The 24,509-nt window shown below is 40.5% G+C and overlaps 1 protein-coding gene across 2 annotated transcripts in view; it reads right to left on the bottom strand.

The window, feature by feature from the left end:
* Positions 1–24,509, bottom strand: part of ATP8A2 (ATPase phospholipid transporting 8A2) — a 692,529-nt gene that overhangs the window by 191,835 nt on the left and 476,185 nt on the right. For both annotated transcript variants that reach the window (XM_070409448.1, XM_070409449.1), the window contains exon 28: positions 4,651–4,725. In XM_070409448.1, the coding sequence (XP_070265549.1) occupies positions 4,651–4,725 (75 nt within the window). The remainder of the gene's footprint in view (positions 1–4,650; positions 4,726–24,509) is intronic.

Consider the following 24,509-nt stretch of genomic DNA (forward strand, 5'->3'; position numbering starts at 1 on the left):
CCCATCAGGGGTTTGGGGAGCTCCCCCTTGTCATGCACAGAGCAGGGTCAATCAGGGGTTTTGGGAGCTCCCCCCTGTCATGCACAGAGCAGGGCTGATCTGGGGGTTGGGGAGCTGCCCCCTGTCACACACAGAGCAGGGCCCATCAGGGGGTTGAGGAGCTCCCCCCTGTCACGCACAGAGTAGGGCCAATAGGGGAGCTGGGGCACCGCCCCCTGTCACATACAGAGCAGGGCCCGTGGGGGGGGGGGGGTAGTTGAGGCGCCACACCCTGTCACACTCAGGGCAGGGCCGATGGGGAGGTATGGCTCTACCCCGTCTCACATAGAGCAGGGCCCGTGGGGGGGTTGGGGCGCCGCCACTGTCACACACAGAGCCGCAGGGCAATCAGGGGGTTGGGGCGCCGCCCTCTATCACCCACAGAGCCGCAGGGCTGATCAGGGGGTTTGGGCGCTGCCCCCTGTCAGACACAGAGCCGCAGGGCTGATCAGGGGGTTGGGGCACCGCCACTGTCACACACAGAGCCGCAGGGCAATCGGGGTTGGGGCGCCTCCCTCTATCACCCACAGAGCAGGGCCGATCAGGGGGTTGGGCGCTGCCCCCTGTCACACACAGAGCCGCAGGGCTGATCAGGGGGTTGGGGCGCTGCCCCCTGTCACACACAGAGCCGCAGGGCTGATCAGGGGGTTGGGGCGCCGCCCTCTATCACCCATAGAGCTGCAGGGCTGATCAGGGGGTTTGGGCACTGCCCCCTGTCACACACAGAGCCGCAGGGCAATCAGGGGGTTTGGGTGCTGCCCCCTGTCACGCTGATCCCGGTGCCGGGAGGCCTCGCGGCTCCGCTGATCCCACCCGGCAGGGTCACAGATCCGGGTCCCAGACCGCAGAAAGCCTTGCCTGCTGCTGCCTTCAGTATGCAAATTAGCCGCCATCTTGTTGCTTCAGGGTGGGGGTCCCCACTGGGGTGCCTGGCCAGTCTGGGTGAGGGGCTGAGGGCCATTTTCAGGCTGGCAGGCGACTGAAGCTCCAAACCTCTCCTTTTTTTCTTTTTTTTTTATTCTGGCATTTATTTACCTTCTATGGCTGTCACTGGAGCTGAGAGCCGGCTTTCTCTCTGAGGCTCTGCTGAAAGCAGGTTTCTGGCCTTTGTTTTCTGTATTCGAAACAATGTTGCGACTCCAGCTCTGAGATCCCGGCTGACTGACAGGAGTTTTCTGGAGTTTTGTTTATCTTCTATAAATATTACTATGTTTCCAACTGAAGCTCAGAGGCCGGCGGGAACGTTGGAGTCCACAGCAAGCAAGCCTCCTGTTAGCTTCCAGCTGCCTGGCTGCCGGCCGCCATCTTGGCTGACAGTTAATTTGCATATACTCACTGATTAGCCAATGGGAAGGGTAGCGGTCGTACGCCAATTACCATGCTTCTCTTTTATTAGTGTAGATTCTTTTATACACTCTTGGACTCTATTTGCTGATGTTTTACTTAGAATTTTTGTATTTATGTTTTTAAGTGACACTGGCTAATAAGTACTATAGTTTACTTTAAGTTATGCTATCTTGATAAAATTAAATAGTATAAATTTTCTGAAACAGTATAAAAACAAAGTTATTGCTTCACTAAAAAAATCAATAAAATGTATCTGAAATCCATCTGATAATGCTAGTTTTTGTCACTGCTGGCCTCTGTACTCTTATTCTATCCATAAAATAAAATGCTGTAGAAATTTGAGCTACTAGAATAATAATGAAAGTCCAATGGGACAGCATTCATTCATTATCTGGAGAGATGTAAGTGTTTAAGTCAGTTTACTGCTGTTTCATCTGCTATAAGAGTTAAACTGAGAAGCAGTGATGTGCTACTTTAGCTGCCTTTGGGACTCAAAGAGGAAAAAAAAGCATAAGTACTGCTTAAAGAAAATGGAAAGAAGAACCCAGTGCAGAAGAGGAGTCACCAGCAAATGCCATACATGTCACAAACTGTCTTGCACTGGGTTTTTGAGGAGTGATTCTGGAGTAGAAAAAATTTCCAAATAGTATATTATTGAAATAATAATAGTAAAATTGAAACATGGACTAATGTGGATTAGAAAAGAGTACTGTATCCTTGTTGAATTTTCAGATTTTTGTTATTACACTGCAGTTATCTAAGAAAATTATCTTAGCAACTATGCAATAAAGTATTAAGTAATAAGGGGCATAATGTCTTAATTTACATTCAACTGCTTCAGAAATAAATGTGTTCACAGGAACGTGTGCACATGTGCCTGTGGGCAAACCTCCATGTTCTCAAAAGCTCTGGTCCTCTCACCATGACTGAATCTGAAGATCAATGACCTTCCCTTCTGACCCCACTTCACAGATCCTAGACATCCAGGTCCCTCCCCACTCTCTGCCACCTCTCCAACAATTGTACTGTGTACGCCATAGAACCTTAGGGCCATTTAACCTTGAAATTTCTTTCTCTGCTGCAATATTCTCTTCACTATAGGCTGGAGAACCAATGTAGATAAAAAATATTCCCAGCCCTACTGATCAAAGATCTTTGTGAGTCTTTAACCCTTTGAGTGCCAACCAATATCCTAGGAACTATGCTAAAATTGCCAAGGCATTTTTGCTGATTTTACAGCAGTTTAGGAAAAAAATTATGAATCGCAAGTAAATGAAGTTACATATTCAAAAACTTAAGGAAACCTTTACTACATTTGTTTTCATCTTTGACATATGTTGTTTGCTGATTGTATTATAAAATACTAGTAGAAAAAAAATTGAACAAAACATATAATGTTAAAATAAAATTAAAGCGCCCCCGGCACTTTTGGCGAAAGACAGGAGGAGCGTGATCGCGCTCCCCAGCACTCTAAGGGTTAACGTGCATAAGCATCACTAGAAAAATTCGTTTAAAAATCAGTATCCCTGAGAAACTCTGTTAGGCTGGGTCGGAGATCAGGAATCAGCATCTTTAAACAAATCCCAGTTATTCTCATGCCAGTGGTCTGTGGACCATATTTTGGCCAATACGATCCTATAGCCAGCCTATTAGCATCTTATGAAGAGTGGGCTCACAATTTAAGTTTTTAAATTAATTTGAATTTCCCAGGACTGAATGGAACTAAAAAATAATCCAGTCTTATACCCTGAGCATGAAAATAGGGCTAAACTCCATTTGTCATTTAACCAGGTGATGTGTATTCCAGTTTTGGCTTTAGCTCTAAATCACAGTCTCCCAGGTCTCAGCCTCTTGTTTCTAAATACATATGTGGGCATGGGTTTGGCCCTTTCCAGCACTAAATCATTATGGAGCAGTCAGCATATTTCCCCCTAAATGGTCGCATAATTTTAACCTGCTCAAAACAGTTTTAAATCCTGCAAAGTTAACAATCTGTCCAAGGGGAGGTGCTTGAGTCCCTATCCATGTGGTAGGTGGTTGGAGTAGCTTTTCTAGCACAGGTGATAAATGAACATCAATTCAGCTCTGCTCTCACCACCTGTCACCTTTGTATTTTTGGGTGTAAGTATTAGCAACAAACTTGTTAGTGCACTCTGTGGTGAGTAACACAGTACTGACCAATGCTGTGTATACTCAAGATCCAAACTCACTCTCAGTGTCATCGTAGTCTACATATCTGACTCTCTTAGTCTTTAAACTGCACAGGATGAGGCAACCTGCTGTATGTAGTATTCTATACCTAGCACCTAATATAGTGGCTACTCAAAAAAAAAAGAAAAAGGAAGAAAGGAAGGAAGGTAGGAAGGAAAGAAGGAGGGTTAAATATATGGAAGCCTTGAATATACAGCCACAAATGTATATTCAAGCTGTAAATATTTATAGCACCACAATATATATTATTGTTTATTATTTATGTCTGGTAACTTCCATTTATACCTATCTATGATGAAGCAGAGAATGTCAGAGTTAGGGTCCAAAACAAGTGTGAAAGTGCAACTCAAAAAAACCTGCCACACTGGGGTGTCTAAAGCACTTAGTACAAGCCCCTCAGCTCCCCCGGCCAGTAACACACAAAGCTAAGTAGCTACTTAGTCATTTAAGCTTGTAGTTTATGTTTATTTACAGCTTTTGCACTCATTATAGTCAAGTAATATAAAAATAACTTAAAGATCATTAACAAACACCAAATAAACTGATTACCATTCACCACAGGAGCTGGAAGTCAGAATTCATTATTTTAGCACTAACTGTGAAAGGAAACATCCTTCCACAGGACAGATACTTTTAAGAAGGACAAAAAGAACACCAGATCACATCCTGTATGCTTATATATCTATGTTTAAGAATTCAGAAATAAAATCACAAAGTGGAATGAGTTTAGATATAGTTCAGAAATTTTCTCAAGCTAAAAACTAGAAAATGTTGCACAGGCATTCAGTAAGGAGGTAACAAGGGTCCATTATCAAGATATATGGGTTAATAATTTCATGGGGTTATTCAAGAATGATCTGCTATGATTGAAACCATGTGTGGAGCGTTTGGGCTTCTGCAGGATGTGTCGCAGCAACAAAAGGCCTTAAAGATGTATTTGTGCTGCCTGCTATGTATACAGATGATGGACTTAGATACACTTCCCAGACATAAACAGTAAAGGAATGTCACTGAAGTTGTGTGTGCTATCAGACAGAGATGGAGAATGCTTACCACATTGTACAAGCCGATGCACCAACGTTCAAATAAAATCTGCCCAGAAAATCCATTTACAAAGGCGAACCAAAGCTGAAAGAGAAGAAAGTTCATGAAGTTTTATATCAATATTGACCTAAATGTTTCCATTCACTGAAGAAGTAGCGGGAATGTGGACCACCAGCTGGACACAGCTGCTGAGGGATAAAAAGCCACAGGACCGTAGCAGTTGTTCTTTCATAAAATATAAATTCCCAATATAACAGATACCAGTATTTTAAGGAAAATTTATATTTAAGGCATACAATGATTTCAAGTGATAATATGCACATATTAATAGAAAAGCAATTGATGTTTAATTTATAACTCGTATGTTTTGTGTCAACACTTTTTCACTCGCTGGAAGAGTCTCAACTTCACGTTCCTTTTCCCGATAAAGTTGATTGGATAAATATAATTTATCTTTGTAGGACTATCAAATAGATAAAAAATTAAATGAAAAACAACAAGAATTCCTCTGCTGGTCACATGTGCTTTTAGCTCATAAAATGCTGACCCTCCATAATTGAATGTCCACCGCTGTAGCAAAGGCGAAAGCATGATGTATGGAAGAAACATGCTTAAATCATGTTTTGGAGCAACATGGGTTGTATAAATAAATAAAATGGGGATGATTATTCAAGTCTTCAAGTAGTCTATAATTCTAATTGATTAGGCAAGACTGACATAAAAACTACTACAGAGCGAAGTGCCAGGGACATGCATGACAAGTAAATAAAACTATTTTAGAGAAGGGATGATTGCTCGGGTGTAGTAATTCGGAGAAGACGTGGAGGTGGTAAGAGTGGAGTAGAACAGGGCAAGTCATCAGGTTGAAGAACAGGAACCTGACTTAGAAGGGAGTGAATACAGAAATAGGAAATACAAACTGCTGCTATTTAAAATTCAGCTAAATTGATATGCTACAACAGGACTCCAAGGATTTTGGGTAGACCTTAAAGTATTTCATGCTAATCTCAGAATCACAGATTTCAGTGGTATAAAACTGTGGCAGACTGAATCTTACCATGGTGGAACACTAGCAACACAGAACAGCTGCCCCACAATAATCTGGGTTGAGATAAAGTCTGCTACTGAAATTGTACTGAATCAGAATTTTCAACATCAGTTTCTTGGCTCCACCAGACTAAGTTTCTTGAGATAGGAATTATTCCCTATCCTGTGCAACTGTACACAGTATATGATACTTGGTGCAAATAGGGACGCACTGAGTTCCAGTGGGATCAAGTAAATACCTCAATTCAATTGCCAGATGAAGTTTTCTTAGGCACAGCTCTCATCATCTCATTTCCTAGTTAAAAACAAAACAAAACAACAACAAAAAACCCAACTATTAGGGATCCCTCCTAAATCTAAATAAGCTTGCTGCTCTTTAAAAATCCTTCCACAAACTATCTCCCAAGAGGTCCCCATGAGGCCTGGCTATTCTCAGTGAAGACATACTAGTGGAGAACTAAGAATTCAGAAGTTTGTGTTGTGTTCTGTACTCAAAATATTTTTACAACACCTATTCTAATGTTAGCTCTTCCTAAAATGACGTTTCAATCACACTGCCACCCTACCACTCGAGGCCTTGGCAAATAATCCTTCAACCAAACTTTCAGTGCAATGGAGCCTGGATCCATACCTGATTCAAACAAATTTGTAAATTGTTTCAAGGGTTTTAACTAATTTGCCAAGATTGTGCTGTACATCTAAAGACTCTTATTCAAACAACTGAGCAAACATTGATAAATATTTAGTAAACACTATTTTACTGCTTAATTCAGTTAATTTTATTGTCTTTTGTTGAAGGTGGAGTAGTGATATTTCTACTGCACTCCCCTCCCTAATATCAATTGAAATTAGCAAAAATAATTGAAAATAGAAAAGAAATAAATACTTTTATTGACACTATGAGAGAGCCTTAATTAAAACTACAAATTACATAGAATAGAAACTAGCATGACAAGATCAAGGGAGCATGCCAATAGTAGACAAAACCTACAAAGCCAAAAGATTTCTAAGAAATGCATGAAACAACCCAAGAGATAGCTGAACCAATTCTTATTTAGAGGATGGAATCTAGAGGTAGGGACAAGTCATGGCTGTAGCTCCTGGACTGATTGAATACAGCAGGCAAATTAAAATTAAAGGACACTGTAGGCCTTTTCTCTTTTCCTCTACCCAAGAAGCAAGTGAGGAGAATGTCAAGGTAGAGTAGAGAGTATAGATGGCAATCAATTTAGCAGACATTTGGCAGATATCTGAAAAGAAATAAATGTAAAATCATGTAACAAAAAACCCATAACATACAGAAAATCACTGTCAGGCATACAGGCTTCTGACTCACTCAAGGAGAAGAAATGGTGAGGGAAGTGCTTACTGCGGAAAAGTGATGGGTGACCAGCATGGAAGAGACAAAAAATTGATGAAAAAAAATGTTCTGAGACAAATTTAAAGCCATCTTTCTTAGACATCAACAAAAATAATAAAGAAAATAGGGGAGAAACCAAGATGGCGGCATAGGTAAACACCGGAGTTTGCTGCCTCGAACAACCACTTCAAAAATACAACTAAAAGACGGAACGGACATCACCCAGAACCACAGGAAGGCTGGCTGAGGAGAGACTCTTCAACTAGAAGGAAAAACAACAGCATTACGAGGCTTAGAGGAGGCGCAGTGTGGAAAATTTAAAGGTACAGTGGTGCGGCGGTGCGCGCGCAAAGCGGGCTGGTGGCTGAGGGCGCGGTTGTCGTTTTCAATCAGGAGTGAGTCTCAGACTCTGGGCTACAGATCCGGGCGAGTCTCTAGGGACCCAGACTCAAACGGGAGAAGTGGGACTGTCTGGCTACGGTCCCTCCGAGGTTTGCAGCGGTTGTGGGGACAGAGAGGCAGAGCCCCTGGAGACGGACTGAGAGCAGCCATAGCTGCTCCCTCCCCCCGCCCTGTTGAGCCCACCCCGCCCAGGCCCTGCGCACAGCCATTTGCGGATCGCCTCAGGCAAAGGCTGGACTAGCGCCTCCCCAGAGGACTGAAGTTTTCCACACAGCTGATTCCTACAGCCAGTCGGCCTGGTGGTCAAATCCCTCTAGTGTTAACTACAACAATTAAGGCTTGGCTAGAACAAGACTGCGCACAAAGACCACAAGGGGGTGCACCAAGAAAGCATAAAAGATGCGGAGACAAAAAAACATGACAGAAATGGAGGATATGGAGCTAAGAATCGCAATTTTGAGGGCTTGCTATAAACTTGAGCAGAGCCTCACGAAAACTAATGAGACCCTCGATGCTACGATAAAGAAATTAGAAAGTAAGCATACACGGACTGAAATAAAGAATATTATACCCAATAGCAGACCAGAGGAGCACAAGAATCAAACCAAAGATTTGACAAAAAACACCCAACTGGAAAAGCAAAATGAAAAAAGAATCTGAAAGTGTGAAGATAGTGTAAGGAGCCTCTGGGACAGCTACAAGCGTACCAACATCAGAATAATAGGAGTGCCAGAAGATGAGAGACAGCAAGATATTGAAAACCTATTTGAAGAAATAATGGCAGAGAACTTCCCCCACCTGGTGGAAGAAATGGACTTACAGGTCCAAGAAGCGCAGAGAACCCCAAACAAAAGGAATCCAAAGAGGACCACACCAAGACATATCATAATTAAAATGCCAAGAGCAAAAGACAAAGAGAGAATCTTAAAAGCAGCAAGAGAAAGAGACTCAATTACCTACAAGGGAATACCCATACGACTGTCAGCTGATTTCTCAACAGAAACTTTGCAGGCCAGAAGGGAATGGCAAGAAATATTCAAAGTGCTGAATACCAAGAACCTACAACCAAGATTACTTTATCCAGCAAAGCTATCATTCAGAATTAAAGGTCAGATAAAGAGCTTCACAGACAAGGAAAAGCTAAAGGAGTTCATCACCACTAAACCAGTATTATATGAAATGCTGAAAGGTATCCTTTAAGAAGAGGAAGAAGAAAAAGGTAAAGATACAAATTGTGAACAACAAACATGCATCTATCAACAAGTGAATCTAAGAATCAAGTGAATAAATAATCTGATGTACAGAATGAACTGGTGATTATAATGAGTCAGGGACATAGAAAGGGAATGGACTGACAATTCTTGGGGGGGAAAGGGGAATGGGAGATTCGGGAAGAGACTGGACAAAAATCGTGCACCTATGGATGAGGACAGTGGGTGGGGAGTGAGGGCGGAGGGTGGGGCGGGAACTGGAAGGAGGAGAGTTATGGAGGGGGGCGGGAAGAGGAACAAATGTAATCTGAACAATAAAAATTTAATAAAAAAAAACAAACAAAAATAATAAAGAAAAAAAAAACACTGACAGAAATCATATGAAACAATCCCTACAGAAAAACCAGATCACTAGGCAGAATAAAATTTTGAATGCTCTTGGTGATCCTTTGAGAGCTTTAAAAAAAGTATGCGTTTTCATTTAAATAAGAGCTTAAATTAGATATGTAAGCTATCAAAGAAGGAAACAAATAAGAAAAGATTCAAGCTACATGAAGGAAAATAAAACCCAGAATTGATACTGATGAATCCACAATCAGGGATTCACAGTCAGGATAGAGTAGGCTTGTGAAAACAAGTGCTGGCCAAAGGGCAAAGTTTAACACTGATTTTAAGAGAAACTGATAACCTTTCAAAGATGATTTTTAAAAATTCCAAAAAGGTGTACCTTAAACACACACACACACACACACACACACACACACACACACAACAACAACACAACAGAACAAGTAGAATAGAAAAAATATTCAAAGATATAGCAGAAGGAAGTTTTCTGAAATATTCTAAAACCTTAATCAGCCAACGAAGAGGATACCCTTTGTCCCCAGGAAACAAAACAACAGATACACAAGCAGAAAGATCAACACCCACACATATCCTGATAAGTAAATTCATGAGTTTTAAAATTCTATAAGATCAAATCTTTCTTATAATCCTCACCCAAGAATATGTTTTCATTAATTTTGAGAGAGAGAGAAAGAGAGAGAGAGCGAGGCCAATGTGAGAGAGAAACATTGATTGGTTGTACATGTCCTGACCAGGGATTATACTGGAACCTTTTCATTTATGGGACAATGCTCCAACCAATTAAGTCACCCAGTCAGGGAAAATCTCTAATATAATCAGGCAAGAAAGCAATTAACCTGCAAAAGCAAGTTGGCTTCATCTTTCTCTCTAGCAGTACATAATACCAGAAGCCAATAGTGGATGTTTACAATTCCTTAGGGAAATAAAACATGCCTAGAATTTTAGCAAAATACAGAAACTAAGGAAATGGTAAAAATTGAAAATATTACATAAAATGTGATGATAAAAATATGTTCATTATATTAATAATACAAAAAATTTTTAAATGTTCAATTGATATAAAATAAAGCTCAAAATATATGCTATGTGCAAAAGAAACATGTCCAACAAACATGAAAAAGAAACACTATTTGAATAAGATCAAATCCATAACCCTGAATTAACAAAGCCCAATAGATGAGGTTGTCACCTGTTGTTCTGAAAACACTGCTTCTCCTTCACTAAACTACAATGGCCTTCTATTGGTTCCTTGCAAGTACCAAGTATGGATCCAGCTTTATATTTTGTACCCAAATATGAGGCAATTATGTCAATAGCATTTGGTTAATAAGCCATCTTTATCTTACTTGTTTGAAATGCCCTTTATTATATAATAATCATGGTATTTATAGAAATTTATATAGTATTTTGGTCTCACTTCATATATTCAAATTAATTACAGATGGCTTGAATATTTAAATACAAAAACAAAATTCAAAGCATTAGGAGGAAACATTAAAAAAAGTTTTTTATATATGAAGTTGACTCTCTATAGACATGGAACTCAGAAATTGTACAAAAGAGGAGTCATTTGAAACAGTTCATTGCTGAGAGAATAAAAATAAAGTTGAGAACAAATTAATAAATAGTGCAAACATCTATAACATCTATGAAGACAAAGGCCTAAATTTCCTATATAAAGAGTTCTTACAAATGAGAAAGAAAACTGCTGACAAACTGTTAGGGAAACAGGCAAAGAACATATGTAGTGTGATCATAGAAAAAAATTATAAATATAGAAAACTTCACTTTTCTTGAAAAATACATACACGTGTGTGTGGACACATACACTGATAACATTTTTTTTTTTTAGATGAACAAAGATTTGAAAGTTTGGTAACCTGAGGGAATAGTTACCCTCATATCCAGTCATTGTTTACAAATATGTTTAATGTACTTTTCCTTTGACCCAATGATTCTACTTTTAGGAACATACACTAAATTGCATCTTATAGTTATAATTACATAATATTCAATATGGAAATACAAGGGTGTTTACTATAGCATTATTGGAAAGATAAAAAATTATAACCTATATTTACACTGATAGCTGGTTAAATGAATTATAGTTCATCCATAACAATAAAACACTATGCAGACATTAGAAAGACTATTATAAATCTGTTAAGTGCTATAACATAAAAAATCTCACAGATATATTATTAAAATGAAAAATATCAAGGTATATGTTGAATAGTCATGATTGTACAGACTAGATGATATGCTCATATACATGCTAACTTTTTGGAAGATATAAGAAATTGTTACTATTCGTTGCCTTTAGATAGCAGAAGTGTTCTCTAGGCGGTAGGATGGAGACTCTCTTATACTTCTTGTACTGTTCTGAACTTTTAAAACATGTTCATGTTTTATTGATATAACTATTTCAAGCAGTAATTCTCAACCAGAGTTCATTTTGCTTTAAGGAGACACTTGACAATGCCCGGACACATTTCTGAGGGTGTATTGGCATTTAGTGGGTAGAGGCCAAATGTTCTGCTAACTAGCCTACAATGCCCAGGAGAGCCCCTTACAACAAAGAACTAGCTGGTCCAAAATGTCAACTCTGAAGAAACTCTGGATGAAAGAAATAAATTTATTAGAAATCTTGTTGTAACAGATGTTTTTTACAAGCAAAATAATGACATGTGACAGGTTGCATGAAGCCATGATTATGTGTGGGTTTAGAACGTTTTGTTTCTTTTTTGTTAACTCCCCTCTAGCCTGGGCTCACACATAGAACCAAAGGCCCTACTCTTTAGAGGCCATAGGAGCACTGAATGTGTATTCAAAATTTCACATATTTATATTCCCGAGACAGAAATATATATTTATAAATTAGTAATGAGAAATTACTTTAAATACAGAGCGTGTTTTGCATAACTAAAACACTCCAGTTGTTGAAAATATATGATAAGGGGAAAACCCTAAGAAATCAAGCATCTCTTTCTCAGTATTAACCTTTGCTCCAAGCCATTCTGAACCATGAAAAAATTTCAGATTAACATTCTTGATTAGCTGAATGTTGGAATATTTCCTGTAAGCAGCCAATGTTTTGATTCTGTCCAAGATGGCACTGGCTTGGCCATGTTTCTTCAAACATTTTTGATATGTTTGTACTAATTTTTATCAGTTGCAGGTGCTGCAGCATTTTAGAAAGTATATACAAGCTCATCCTCAACATTTCCAGTTCCATTTCAATCTTCATTCAAATAATCCATCATTAGATCATCAGACCAGTTTATTTCATTGTAAATATTTATATAATAAAGACAAAAATTAAAACCAAAATAAACAAAACAAACAAACAAAAATCCCATTCCCTCATTTCAAAATCCATGAGCTGTTTTTTTCTTACATTGTAATCTAAACACTCAAACTTGATTTTGTTTTGGCAAGATTTCCATAGGTGAAATGGAAAAAGTATGAGAACACACTGTATTTTTAAATATTTACATGAAAGTACTTAGTTTTAATTGTATATATTCATGAGACAGGTACACAACGGCTCCCTGACACACTATGAAATCAGACTTTCACACTGGTTAGTTATATACAAATGTTAATTCATATACAAAAAAGAAAGCCCAATTCCTAAACATTAATGTCATTTGGGTGGAGCACAATTTCCAAGCTGCACCAAACACAACCCTTAATGCAAGCAGATGGCCTGTCCCCCTTCTGATGTGCAGTTACTGGGCCCATAGCTTGTTTATAGCCACTAAATTTTATTTTTCTGGATTAATGGGGGAAAAGATTCCTCTGCCTTTACTTTCTTGTTAACTAGGAATGCTATTAAATGAACACAGTCAAAGCTGAGAGAGCTAGGTCCTGCCTGGACGGCCTCAGACTTGGTGAGCTGGTGGGAAGACCTGCCAAGCACTGATGGCTTGCCAAGCTCCTGGGGTTTTTGGTCCTCAAATGTAGTGCTGTTATGAGCAAACTGACCCAAACTTATTAAATAGCTTTTCCTTCTTGGAAAAAAATCCTTCTTTGCTTTAACTGCTGCCTCACTGCCAAAAATGCAGTAACCGTCCTGGCTAATTGCACAGACTCCTGTCTAGAGGTCCCAGCGCCATTGTGCAACCTCAGTGGGCTGTTTCTGCCGCCACTCAGGTTCTCAAGGAATGGCTGACATAGTTAGATGGTTTCTTCATTTGGGAATGGGAGGACCCGGTCTTCCAAGACCCATGGTAGAGAACTGAAGTGGAAAAGTACCCTACAGAGAGCAATTAAATAAGTTAGCCATATGGGTTCTTGACAAAGTAGCAATAACTTTATGATCTACTGATTTGCATATCAGGTCTGAGCTGATTAGCTGGGATTAACCGTATCTCTTTAAAAAGCAAAACACTATAATATTTTTGGAATTTGATCTGGCAGTATGTGTTAGATTAACAAATAAGCATCTACCTCATTAAGAAATTCTATTTTTAAAAATTCATTTCTCATCACTAAAAGCACCTTTGTATAAAAACATATCTTATTTTGCAGTATTGTTAATGACAGAAAACAAAACAAACCAAACAAAAAGCATAGGGAAGAAAAACCCTAAAGTTCTTTATTAGGGAGTAAATGTAGCAAGACTATGAAATAGTAAGGACTTATATATTAAAATGGTAATTCTCTATATATGTAAATGAAGAAATGTATGCCAAAAAATAGTAATAGGTTGATAAAAAATAAAGGCAAAGTAAACAGGCAAGTCAATATATAGGTAGGTAGGAAATCAAGGGGGGAAATCAGAGATGCCATTATGGAGTAGAGATTATAAGAATTCATCATCATCATCATCATTATCATCATCATTATCATCATCACAGTAATAGCAAAATATCCTAAAAACTTCCCCTTTAAGTATCTTTTGTCCAATAAATTATGGGATTGAGTGGCCAAAATTAAATGGTGTGGGCAGGTCCTCATTTCTAAAGTCTGTGGAGATGTAATAAAGGTCATATATGGCAAACCCACAGCCAGCATCATAATCAATGGGCAAAAACTACAAATATTTCCCTTAAGATCAGGAAAAAGACAGGGATGTCCACTTTCACTGCTCTTATTCAACATATTACTGGAAGTCCTAGCCACAGCAATCAGACACGAATAAGAAATAAAAGGCATCCATCTTGGAAAGGAAGAAGTACAAATGTCACTATTAGCAGATGACATGATACTACATAGAGCAGTGGTTCTCAATCTTCCTAATGCCGCAACCCTTTAATACAGTTCCTCATGTTGTGGTGACCCCCAACCATAAAATTATTTTTGTTGCTACTTCATAACTGTAATTTTGCTACTGTTATGAATTGTAATGTAAATATCTGATATGCTATATGTGTTTTCCGATGGTTGTGACCCACAGGTTGAGAACTGCTGACATAGAGAGAACCTTAAAGATTTTATCAAAAAACAACTAGAACTGATAAGTGAATTCAATAAAGTAGCAGGATACAAAATAAATATCCAGAAATCAGTTGCATTTTTATACGCCAATAATGCACTATCAAAAAGAGAAATGAAGAAAATTATCCTAATTCACAATTGCTTAAAAAAGTCTAGGAATAAATTTAACCAAGGATGTAAAAGACCTTTACCCAAAAAATTATAGAACACTGCAGAAAGAAATTGAAGAAGATACAAATAAGTGAAAGCATATACCGTGTTCATGGACAGAAAGAATTCACATCATTAAAATGTCCATACTACCCAAAGCAATCTATAGATTCAATGCAATTCCTATCAAGATACCAATGGCGCATTTCACAGAACTAAAACAAATATTCTAAAAATTTATATGGAACTACTAAAGATGCTAAATAGCCACAGCAATCTTGAGAAAGAAAAACAACATTGGAGGAATACCAATACCTGATGTCAAACTACACTACAAGGCCATAGTAATCAAAACAGCTTAGTACTGGCATAAAAACAGACATATCTACACTAATAAAAGACAAAGATGCTAATTGACCACACCCTCGCTACGCCAACCAGCCAATCAGAATTACTATATGCAAATTAACCCAACCAAGATGGCAGTTAATTTACATATACTGGCTGGGAGCGAAGACTGAAGACAATGTAGAAGGAAGCCAAGCACTGCAAAAGGGAGCAAAGTAGAGGCAGCGGAGACAGGAATGGAGGCAAGGTGGCTGAGGCGGGAGGCGGGAGCAGAGCAAGGGCGCAGCAGGCGGCCGGGGCGCTGAGGGGGGGGGGGCAGCAGCGGGTGGCGGGCGGCAGGCGATGGGAGGCAGCGGGCGGCGGGAGGCAGGGGTAGGAGGTGGCGGTGGGAGGCGGGAGGCAGGGGGAGGAGGCGGAGGCGGAGGGAGGACGTGGCGGCAGGTGGCTGGGGTGTGGCGGGAGACGGGAGGCGAGGGGAGGAGGTGGAGGCAGGAGGCAGGGGGAGGACGCTGAGGCAGGTGGCCAGGGTGTGGTGGGAGACGGGAGGCGGGAGGCAGTGGAGGCGGGAGGCGGGGGGAGGAGGCAGCGGGCGGCCAGGGCACAGTGGGAGATGGGAGGGAGCCGAGGTGGCAGAGGCAGGAGCGAAGCCCTATTCTTGCAGGAATCTTCCTGCAACGGGACTCTAGTCTATATATAAAAGCCTAATATGCTAATTGTCCCTCCAACCATTCAACAGTTCAACCAGTTGCTATGATGCACACTGACCACCAGGGGCCAGATGATCCAACTGGTAGGTTAGCTTGCTGATGGGGTCTGGCTGATCAGGACTGGGCAAGATGGGCTGGACATACCCTGGAGCCCTCCCAGAGTCCCTTCCGGCCCCAATCGTGCACCAGTGGGGTCCCTCGGCCTGGCCTGCACTCTCTCGCAATCTGGGGCCCCTTGGGGGATGTCAGAGAGCTGGTTTCAGCCCGATCCCTGCAGGCCAGGCCAAGGGACCCCACCAGTGCACGAATCCATGCACCGGGCCTCTAGTAGATCAATAAAACAAAATAGAGAGCTAAGAAATAAACCAATGCCTTTATATCAATTAATATGTGACAAAGGAGGCAAAAACATACAATAGGCTAAAGATAGTCTATTCAATAAATGGTGCTGGAAAAATAGGACAGATACATGCAAAAAGTGAAACTAGAACACCTTTTTACACCATGCACAAGAATAAACTCAAAATGGATTAAAGACTTAAATATTAGACTCAAAACCATAAAAATTCTAGAAGAAAACATAGGCAGTAAAATCTTGGGCATTTCTCACCGCACTATTTTTTCTGACACATTGACTCAGGCAAGCGAAACAAAGGAAAAAAAAATAAATGAACGGGACTACATCAAGCTAAAAAGTTTTTGCACAGCAAAGGAAAACATCAACAAAGTTAAAAGACAACCCACTGAATGGAAAAACATATTCACCACTGATATATCTGAAAAGGGGCTAATGTCCAAAATTTATAAAGAACTTATAAAACTGAACACCAAAAAATCAAAGCAATTAAAAAATGGGCAAAGGACCTGAATAGATACTTCTCCAAAGAGGACATACAGATAGCCAATAGATATATGAAAAGATGCTTAATGTTGCTAATCATTAGAGAAATGAAAATTAAAACCACAATGAGATATCACTTCACATCTGTCAGAATAGCTATCATCAATAAATCAATAAACAACAAGTGTTGATAAGGATGTGGAGAAAAGGGAACCCTCTTGCACTGTTGATGGGAAAGTAAATTGGTGCAGCCACTGTGGAAAGCACTATGGAGTTTCCTCAAAAAATTAAAAATGGAACGGCCTTATGACCCAGTGATTCCACTTCTGGGAATATTTCTAAATAAACCCAAAGCATTAGTTCCAATGAATATATGAACTCCTATGTTAACTGCAGCATTATTTATAACTAGAGGCCCGGTGCACGAAATTCGTGCACGAGGGAGGGGGGGGTCCCTCAGCCTGGCCTGCACCCTCTCCAATCCAGGACCCCTCAGGAGATGTCTGACTGCCGGTTTAGGCCTGATCCCATTGGGATCGGCAGTCAGACATCCCTCTCACAATCTGGGACCGCTGGCTCCTAACCACTCACCTGCCTGCCTGACTGATCTCCCCTAGCCCCTCTGCCTGCCTGATCACCCCTAACCCCTCTGTCTGCCTGCCTGATTGCCCCTAACCTCTCTGCCTGCCTGCCTAATCACCCGTAACCACTTGCCTGCCTACCTGATCACCCCTAACCACTCTGTCTGCCTGATTGCCCCTAACTGCTGGTCTGCCTACCTGATCACCCCTAATCACTTGCCTGCCTACCTGATCACCCCAACCACTCTGCCTGCCTTCCTGATCGTCCCTAACCACCTCTCCTTCAGCCCTTGCCACTATGGCTTTGTCTAGAAGGACGTCTGGAAAGATGTCCAGAAGACGTCTGGTCTAATTAGCATATTACCTTTTTATTAGTATAGATAGCCAGGATTTGGAAGCAACCCAAGTGTCCATTAGTGGATGAGTGGATAAAAAAGTTGTGGCATATTTATACAATAGAATACTACTCAGCTGTAGAAAAGAAGGAAATCGTACCCTTTGCAACAGCCTGGATGATCTTCACTTCATATGCTAAGTGAAATAAGCCAGAGAATGACAAATACCATATGATTTCACTCATATGTAGAATCTGATGAACAAAATAACAACAACAACAAAAATGGAAACAGACTCATAGAGAACAGAGGTGAAGGGGAACCGGCTGGGTGAAAAAGGTGAAGAGGTTAATCAAACAAATAAAAACCTCATAGACACAGACAATAGCATAGTGATTACTAGAGGGGAAGAGGGGTGAGGGGAGGTAGGAGACAGTATAGAGGGGATAAATGGTGATGGAAGGAGACTTGACTTGGGGTGATGAACACAGAATACAATATACAGATAATGTATTATAGAATTGTACACCTGACCTATGTAATTTTATTAGCCAAGATCACCTCCAATAAAGTCAATCTATAATAATAAAAGCATAATATGCTAATTAGACTGGACAGCTGAACAACCTTCTGGACATCATTCCAGACATCCTTCTGGACTAAGCCACAGAGGCAGGGGCCAAGGCAGAGGCAGTTAGGGGAGATCAGGCAGGCAGGCAACCAGTTAGGGGCAATCAGGCAGGCAGGCAGAGTGGTTAGGGGTGATCAGGCAGGCAGGTGAGCAGTAAGGGGTGATCAGGCAGGCAGACCAGTGGTTAGGGGTGATCAGACAGGCAGGTGAGCAGTTAGGGGCAATGAGGCAGGCAAGCAGAGTGGTTAGGGGTGATGAGGCAGGCAGGCAAGCAGTTAGGGGTGATCAGGCAGGCAGGCAAGTGAGCGGTTAGGAGCCAGATTGCAAGAGGGATGTCTGACTGCTGGTTTAGGCCCGATCCTGTGGAGGCCCCATCCTGCAGGGATCTCTGCAGGATCGGGCCTAAACCAGCAGTCGGACAATCCCCTGCCCCTGCCTCCCATCCCCTCCGTGCATGAATTTCATGCACTGGGCCTCTAGTAAAAAATAAAGATGGCTTCCCTGACTGGTTTGGCTCAGTGGATAGAGCATCGGCCTGCGGACTGTAAGGTCCCAGGTTCGATTCCGGTCAAGGGCATGTACCTTGGTTGTGGGCACATCCCCAGTAAGGGGTGTGCAGGAGGCAGCTGATGGATGTTTCTCTCTCATCGATGTTTCTAACTCTCTATCCCTCTCCCTTCCTCTCTGTAAAAAATCAATAAAATATATTTTTAAAAAAATAAAGATGGTTTAAGAAAAAAAAAATCTGTGGAGAGTCTCCTCTTTCTGAGTCAGGTGGACAGGCACAATGCTAGCAGCAAACACGACATATTTATAAAACTTCTAGGTACTGCTTAAGGCAAACAAACAAAAAATACAAATTTCAGAATAATGTGCATAGGATCCATTTTTTATGAAACCACAGTAAAAATGTTTATGTATCTTTATGCAAGTGTGAAGGTATAGAAGGCTAGCTAAACTGTTACTATTGATTACCTGATCAGAAATGTGGGCAGATGAGGGGAAATTATTTTTTCTTTATAAATCTCCATTATTATTATAAGAAATAAGCATTACTTTAAAGCAGCAGTTCTCAACCTGTGGGTCGTGACCCCTTTGGGGGTCGAATGACCCTTTCACATGGGTCGCCTAAATATATCCTGCATATCAGATATTTACATTACGATTCATAACAGTAGCAAAATTACAGTTATGAAGTAGCAACAAAAATAATTTTATGGTTGGGGGTCACCCCAACATGAGGAACTGTATTAAAGGGTCGCGGCATTAGGAAGGTTGAGAACCACTGCTTTAAAGAATTACGTAGAAAAAAAAGGCCTTGCTATTCTCTATCACTGTACCTTGCTCAGTTCTTTCTTAGCTTGTCACATCCTGTATTTTTTGTTGCTTTACCTATAAGATTTGTTGCACCATTTGTAAGATACATGAAGCCAGAGATTGTATCGATTTCGCTCACTATTACATGCCATTATCTAGTGCAGTTCTTGGCATACAGAAGGTGTCAAATAAATGAGTACATGCAAACTAGTATGAACACTTAACATTGCAGAAGAAAGATTACATACATGCGAATCTAAGACAGATCATGGAATTGACCAAAAAAGTTTCATCCTAGTTCAAGCACTTAATTGCTGTTTGAGCATGGGAATCTTCCTTAATCCATTCAAACTTCATTTTTTAATGAATAAATGTTAAGGAAACCACATACTGCAGAATTGTCATTTTTGTTGTTTTTGATGGTGAAAGCTAGAATTTGCATGCAATGCTTACTGTGTGCTAAGAATCTCGCAACACTCTAAATAGATTATCTCATTGAAACCTCATGGGAATCTGGTAAGTAGACATTTCCTCCATTTCATAAATGAGGAAATCAGGGCACAGAGAAGATGAAAGACGTTATGACTGGTTCCAAATTGGCATTTAATAAACTATACTTATTAACAGTAGACCCTATATGGTAAATATGGTAAATAAGTAGACCCTATATGGTAAATATTTTAAAACATTGATGTTAAGGCAATTCAGAATCAAATCAGTATTTATGGTTACTAACTTATAATGCTGCTGCTATTTTAAGATGGTAACATCAACAAAACATTTCAAAACTATAAGCACGTGAGTATATTAAAAACTTGTTAAGAAAGGGAGGAGGAAAAATGGCGGAGGCTTAGACGGACGTATTGGTGCTTCGTCCTGGAGCAGATAGGGGCGAGCAGCTGAAACGGGTAACAATCAGCCCGATCAAGCTGGGGAGGTTCAGCTGAGAGACAGTCTGCAGCCAGGAAAGACAGAGAACTCCTAAAAAATGCGGATGGTTAGAGATTGAGGCTGAAACTTCCCCCTGGGCGCCAGCGCAGCGGCGAGACCGCGCCATCTTGGGAAGCGGTTACCGGCATCCAGAGATCGGCTACTAACCCGGCGGCTACTAACCCGGAGGCAACGACTCGCAAGCAGCGTGACTGCAAGAGCCCAGAGGAGACCTGCACCCCTCCACGGAAAGCAGATTCAAGCAACAGTGGCCTCCTGATCACCACACGCTCTGCCTGGGAACAGTTGCTGTGTGTGAAGCATCCCTCCACCAGCCAGAAGAGCCACCACAACTGTGAACAGCACCCACCAGAGGCTCTGCTATCAACAGAGGAGCCGCTGCTACCACAACCGCCCAAGGAGCAACCACAGCCCGAGGAGCCACTGCCACCCAGGGAGCAGCCACTGCCACCCAGGGTCCAGCCACTGAACGACTCAACAACTAGTCATGTCAGTGAGATCAAACATGGGTAGACAAAGAAACCCCCAAAGGAAAGAAAAGGAGGACTTGCCAGAAAAGCAGCTAAGTGAGACAGAGATATGCAACATGACGGAAAAAGAATTCAGAATAAGGTTCCTAGAGTACATGCACCGGATGTTCAAGAAGCAAGAAGAAACAGATGAAAAACTCAACTACTTATGCAAGAAGCTAGAAGAAACAGATGAAAAAATCAACAACTTAAGTAAGTCCCAAGAAGAAATGAAGAGCGACATAGCTGCAATAAAAAACACCATTGAAAGTATCAACAGTAGACTGGGAGAAGCGGAGGACCAAATTAGTGAATTAGAAGACAAGGAAGCAAAACACACTCAAACTGTACTGCAAATGGAGAAAAAAATTAAAAGACAGGAGGAGAGCCTAAGGGAACTTTGGGACAACATGAAATGAAACAACATACGAATAATAGGGGTGCCAGAACAACAGAAAGATGAACATGGATTAGAAAACCTATTCAAAGAAATAATATCAGAAAACTTCCCTGAGGTGGGGAAGAAAAAAGTCACACAAGCCCAGAGAGTCCCAAACAAGGTGAACCCGAAAAGACCCACACCAAGACACATCATAATTACCATGGCAAATGTTCAGGATAAAGAGAGAATCTTACAGGCTGCAAGAGAGAGAAGGAAAGTAACATACAAGGGAGCTCCCATTAGATTATCAAATGATTTCTCAACAGAAACTCATCAGGCCAGAAAAGAATGGACGGAAATCTACAAAGTGATGCAAAGCAAAGGACTGAATCCAAGAATACTCTATCCAGCAAGGCTATCATTCAAAATTGAAGGGGAAATAAGAAGCTTCACAGACAAAAAAGGGCTAAGGGAGTTTATCACCACCAAGCCAGCCATGCAAGAAATGCTAAAGGGACTGGTGTAAAAAGAAGAAATATCAAGCTCAGAAAGAAAACAGCCACACACACACAAAAAAAGAAATGGCTACAAACAAGTACCTTTCAATAATAACTTTAAATGTAAATGGACTAAATGCTCCAACCAAAAGACATCGAGTGGCTGAATGGATAAAAAAACATGACCCATACATTTGCTGTCTACAAGAGACCCATCTCATTAGAAGGGACTCACACAGACTGAAAGTGAAGGGATGGAAAAATATCTTTCACGCAAATGGAAAGGAAAAGAAAGCTGGGGTAGCAATACTTATATCTGACAAAATACATCTCAAAGTGAAGGCCATAACCAGAGATAAGGAAGGCCACTTCATAATACTAAAGGGATCAATACAACAAGAAGATATAACCCTGGTAAACATATATGCACCCAATACAGGAGCACCCACATACATAAGAAAACTTCTGGAAGATATCAGGGGAGAGATCGACAATAATACAATCATAGTAGGGGACTTTAATACACCACTGACATCACTGGATAAATCCGCTAGACAAACAATCAGCAAAGAAACAGCAATCCTAAATGACTCACTAGATCAGATGGACTTAATTGACATCTTCAGAACACTTCACCCCACAGCTGTGGAATATACATTCCTCTCAGGTGCTCATGGGACATATTCAAAAATAGACCACATATTGGGTCACAAGCAAAGTCTCCACAAATTCAAGAAGATTGAGATCATAAAAAGCATCTTCTCAGACCACGATGGCATAATGTTAGAAATAAACCACAATAAAAACAACCCAAAATACTCAAACACTTGGAAGCTGAATAGCATGTTATTAAATATTGATTGGGTTACCGATGACATCAAAGAAGAAATTAAAAACATCCTGGACACTAATGACAATGAAAACACAACAATCCAAAACCTCTGGGACACAATGAAAGCAGTCCTGAGAGGGAAGTTTATAGCTCTACAGGCCTATCTCAAAAAACAAGAAAAAATGGTAGTTAACCATCTAACTCTACAACTCAAAGAATTAGAAAGAGAGCAACAAGAAAACCCCAGAGTGAGCAGAAGGAAGGAGATAATAAAGATTAGAGCAGAAATCAATGCAATAGAGACCAAAAAAACAATACAGAAAATCAATGAAACCAAGAGCTGGTTCTTTGAAAGGATAAACAAGATTGACAAACCCCTAGCCAGGCTCACCAAGAAGCAAAGAGAGAGGTCCCAAATAAACCAAATCAGAAACGATAGAGGCGAAATAACAACAGACCCCACAGAAATACAAATGATTGTTAAACAATACTACGGGCAACTCTACTCCAACAAACTAGACAACCTGGAGGAAATGGACAAATTCCTAGAAAAATACAACATTCCAAAATTCAATCAGGAAGAATCTAAAAACCTCAATAGGCCAATAACTATGGAAGAAATTGAAGCAGTCATCAGAAAGCTTCCAGCAAACAAAAGCCCAGGGCCAGACGGCTTCACAGGGGAGTTCTACCAAACATTCAAGGAAGAACTAAAACCTACCCTCCTCAGACTACTACAAAAAATTCAAGAGGAAGGAACACTTCCAAGCTCATTCTATGAAGCCAGCATCACCCTAATACCAAAACCAGGTAAAGACATCACAATGAAAGAGAATTACAGGCCAATATCCCTCATGAACATAGATGCCAAAATCCTCAACAAAATCTTAGCAAATCGGATCCAGCAGTACATCAGAAGGATCATACACCATGACCAAGTAGGATTTATCCCAGAGATGCAAGGATGGTACAACATCCGTAAATCAATAAATGTGATACATCACATAAACAAATTGAAAGAAAAAAACCACATGGTCATATCAATTGATGCAGAAAAAGCATTCGACAAAATCCAACACCCATTTTTGATAAAAAACTCTCAGAAAGGTGGGAATAGAAGGATCATACCTCAACATAATAAAAGCCATATATGACAGGCCCACAGCCAACATCATACTCAATGGTCAAAAACTAACACCATTTCCCCTAAGAACAGGAACAAGACAGGGATGCCCACTCTCACCACTCCTGTTCAACATAGTACTGGAAGTATTAGCCATTGCAATTAGGCAAGAAGAAGAAATAAAAGGCATCCAAATTGGAAAAGAGGAAGTAAAACTGTCCTTATTTGCAGATGACATGATATTATACATACAAAACCCAAGAGACTCCATCCAAAAACTACTAGACTTAATACATGAATTTGGCAATGTAGCAGGATACAAAATTAACCCCAAGAAATCTGAGGCATTTCTATACACCAATAGTGAACTTTCAGAAAGAGAGATTAGAAAAACAATCCCATTTACCATCGCACCAAAAAAATTAAGATACCTAGGAATAAACTTAACTAAAGAGGTTAAAGACCTCTACTCAGAAAACTACAGGACGTTGAAAAAAGAGATAGAGGAAGACATAAACAGATGGAAGAACATACCATGTTCTTGGATTGGTAGAATCAACATCATTAAAATGTCCATACTACCCAAAGCAATCTATAAATTCAACGCACTTCCCATTAAAATACCAATGGCCTTCTTCAAAGATCTAGAACGAACTCTCCAAAAATTCATCTGGAATAAAAAAAGACCCCGAATAGCTGCAACGATCCTGAGAAAGAACAAAGTAGGTGGGATCTCAATGCCAGATATCAAGCTGTATTACAAAGCCACTGTTCTCAAAACTGCCTGGTACTGGCACAAGAACAGACATATAGATCAGTGGAATAGAATAGAG

Source organism: Myotis yumanensis, unplaced genomic scaffold (genome assembly GCF_028538775.1).
Source record: "Myotis yumanensis isolate MYYU_CA2020_CCGP unplaced genomic scaffold, mMyoYum1.0.hap1 SCAF_3, whole genome shotgun sequence".
NCBI lineage: Eukaryota > Metazoa > Chordata > Mammalia > Chiroptera > Vespertilionidae > Myotis > Myotis yumanensis.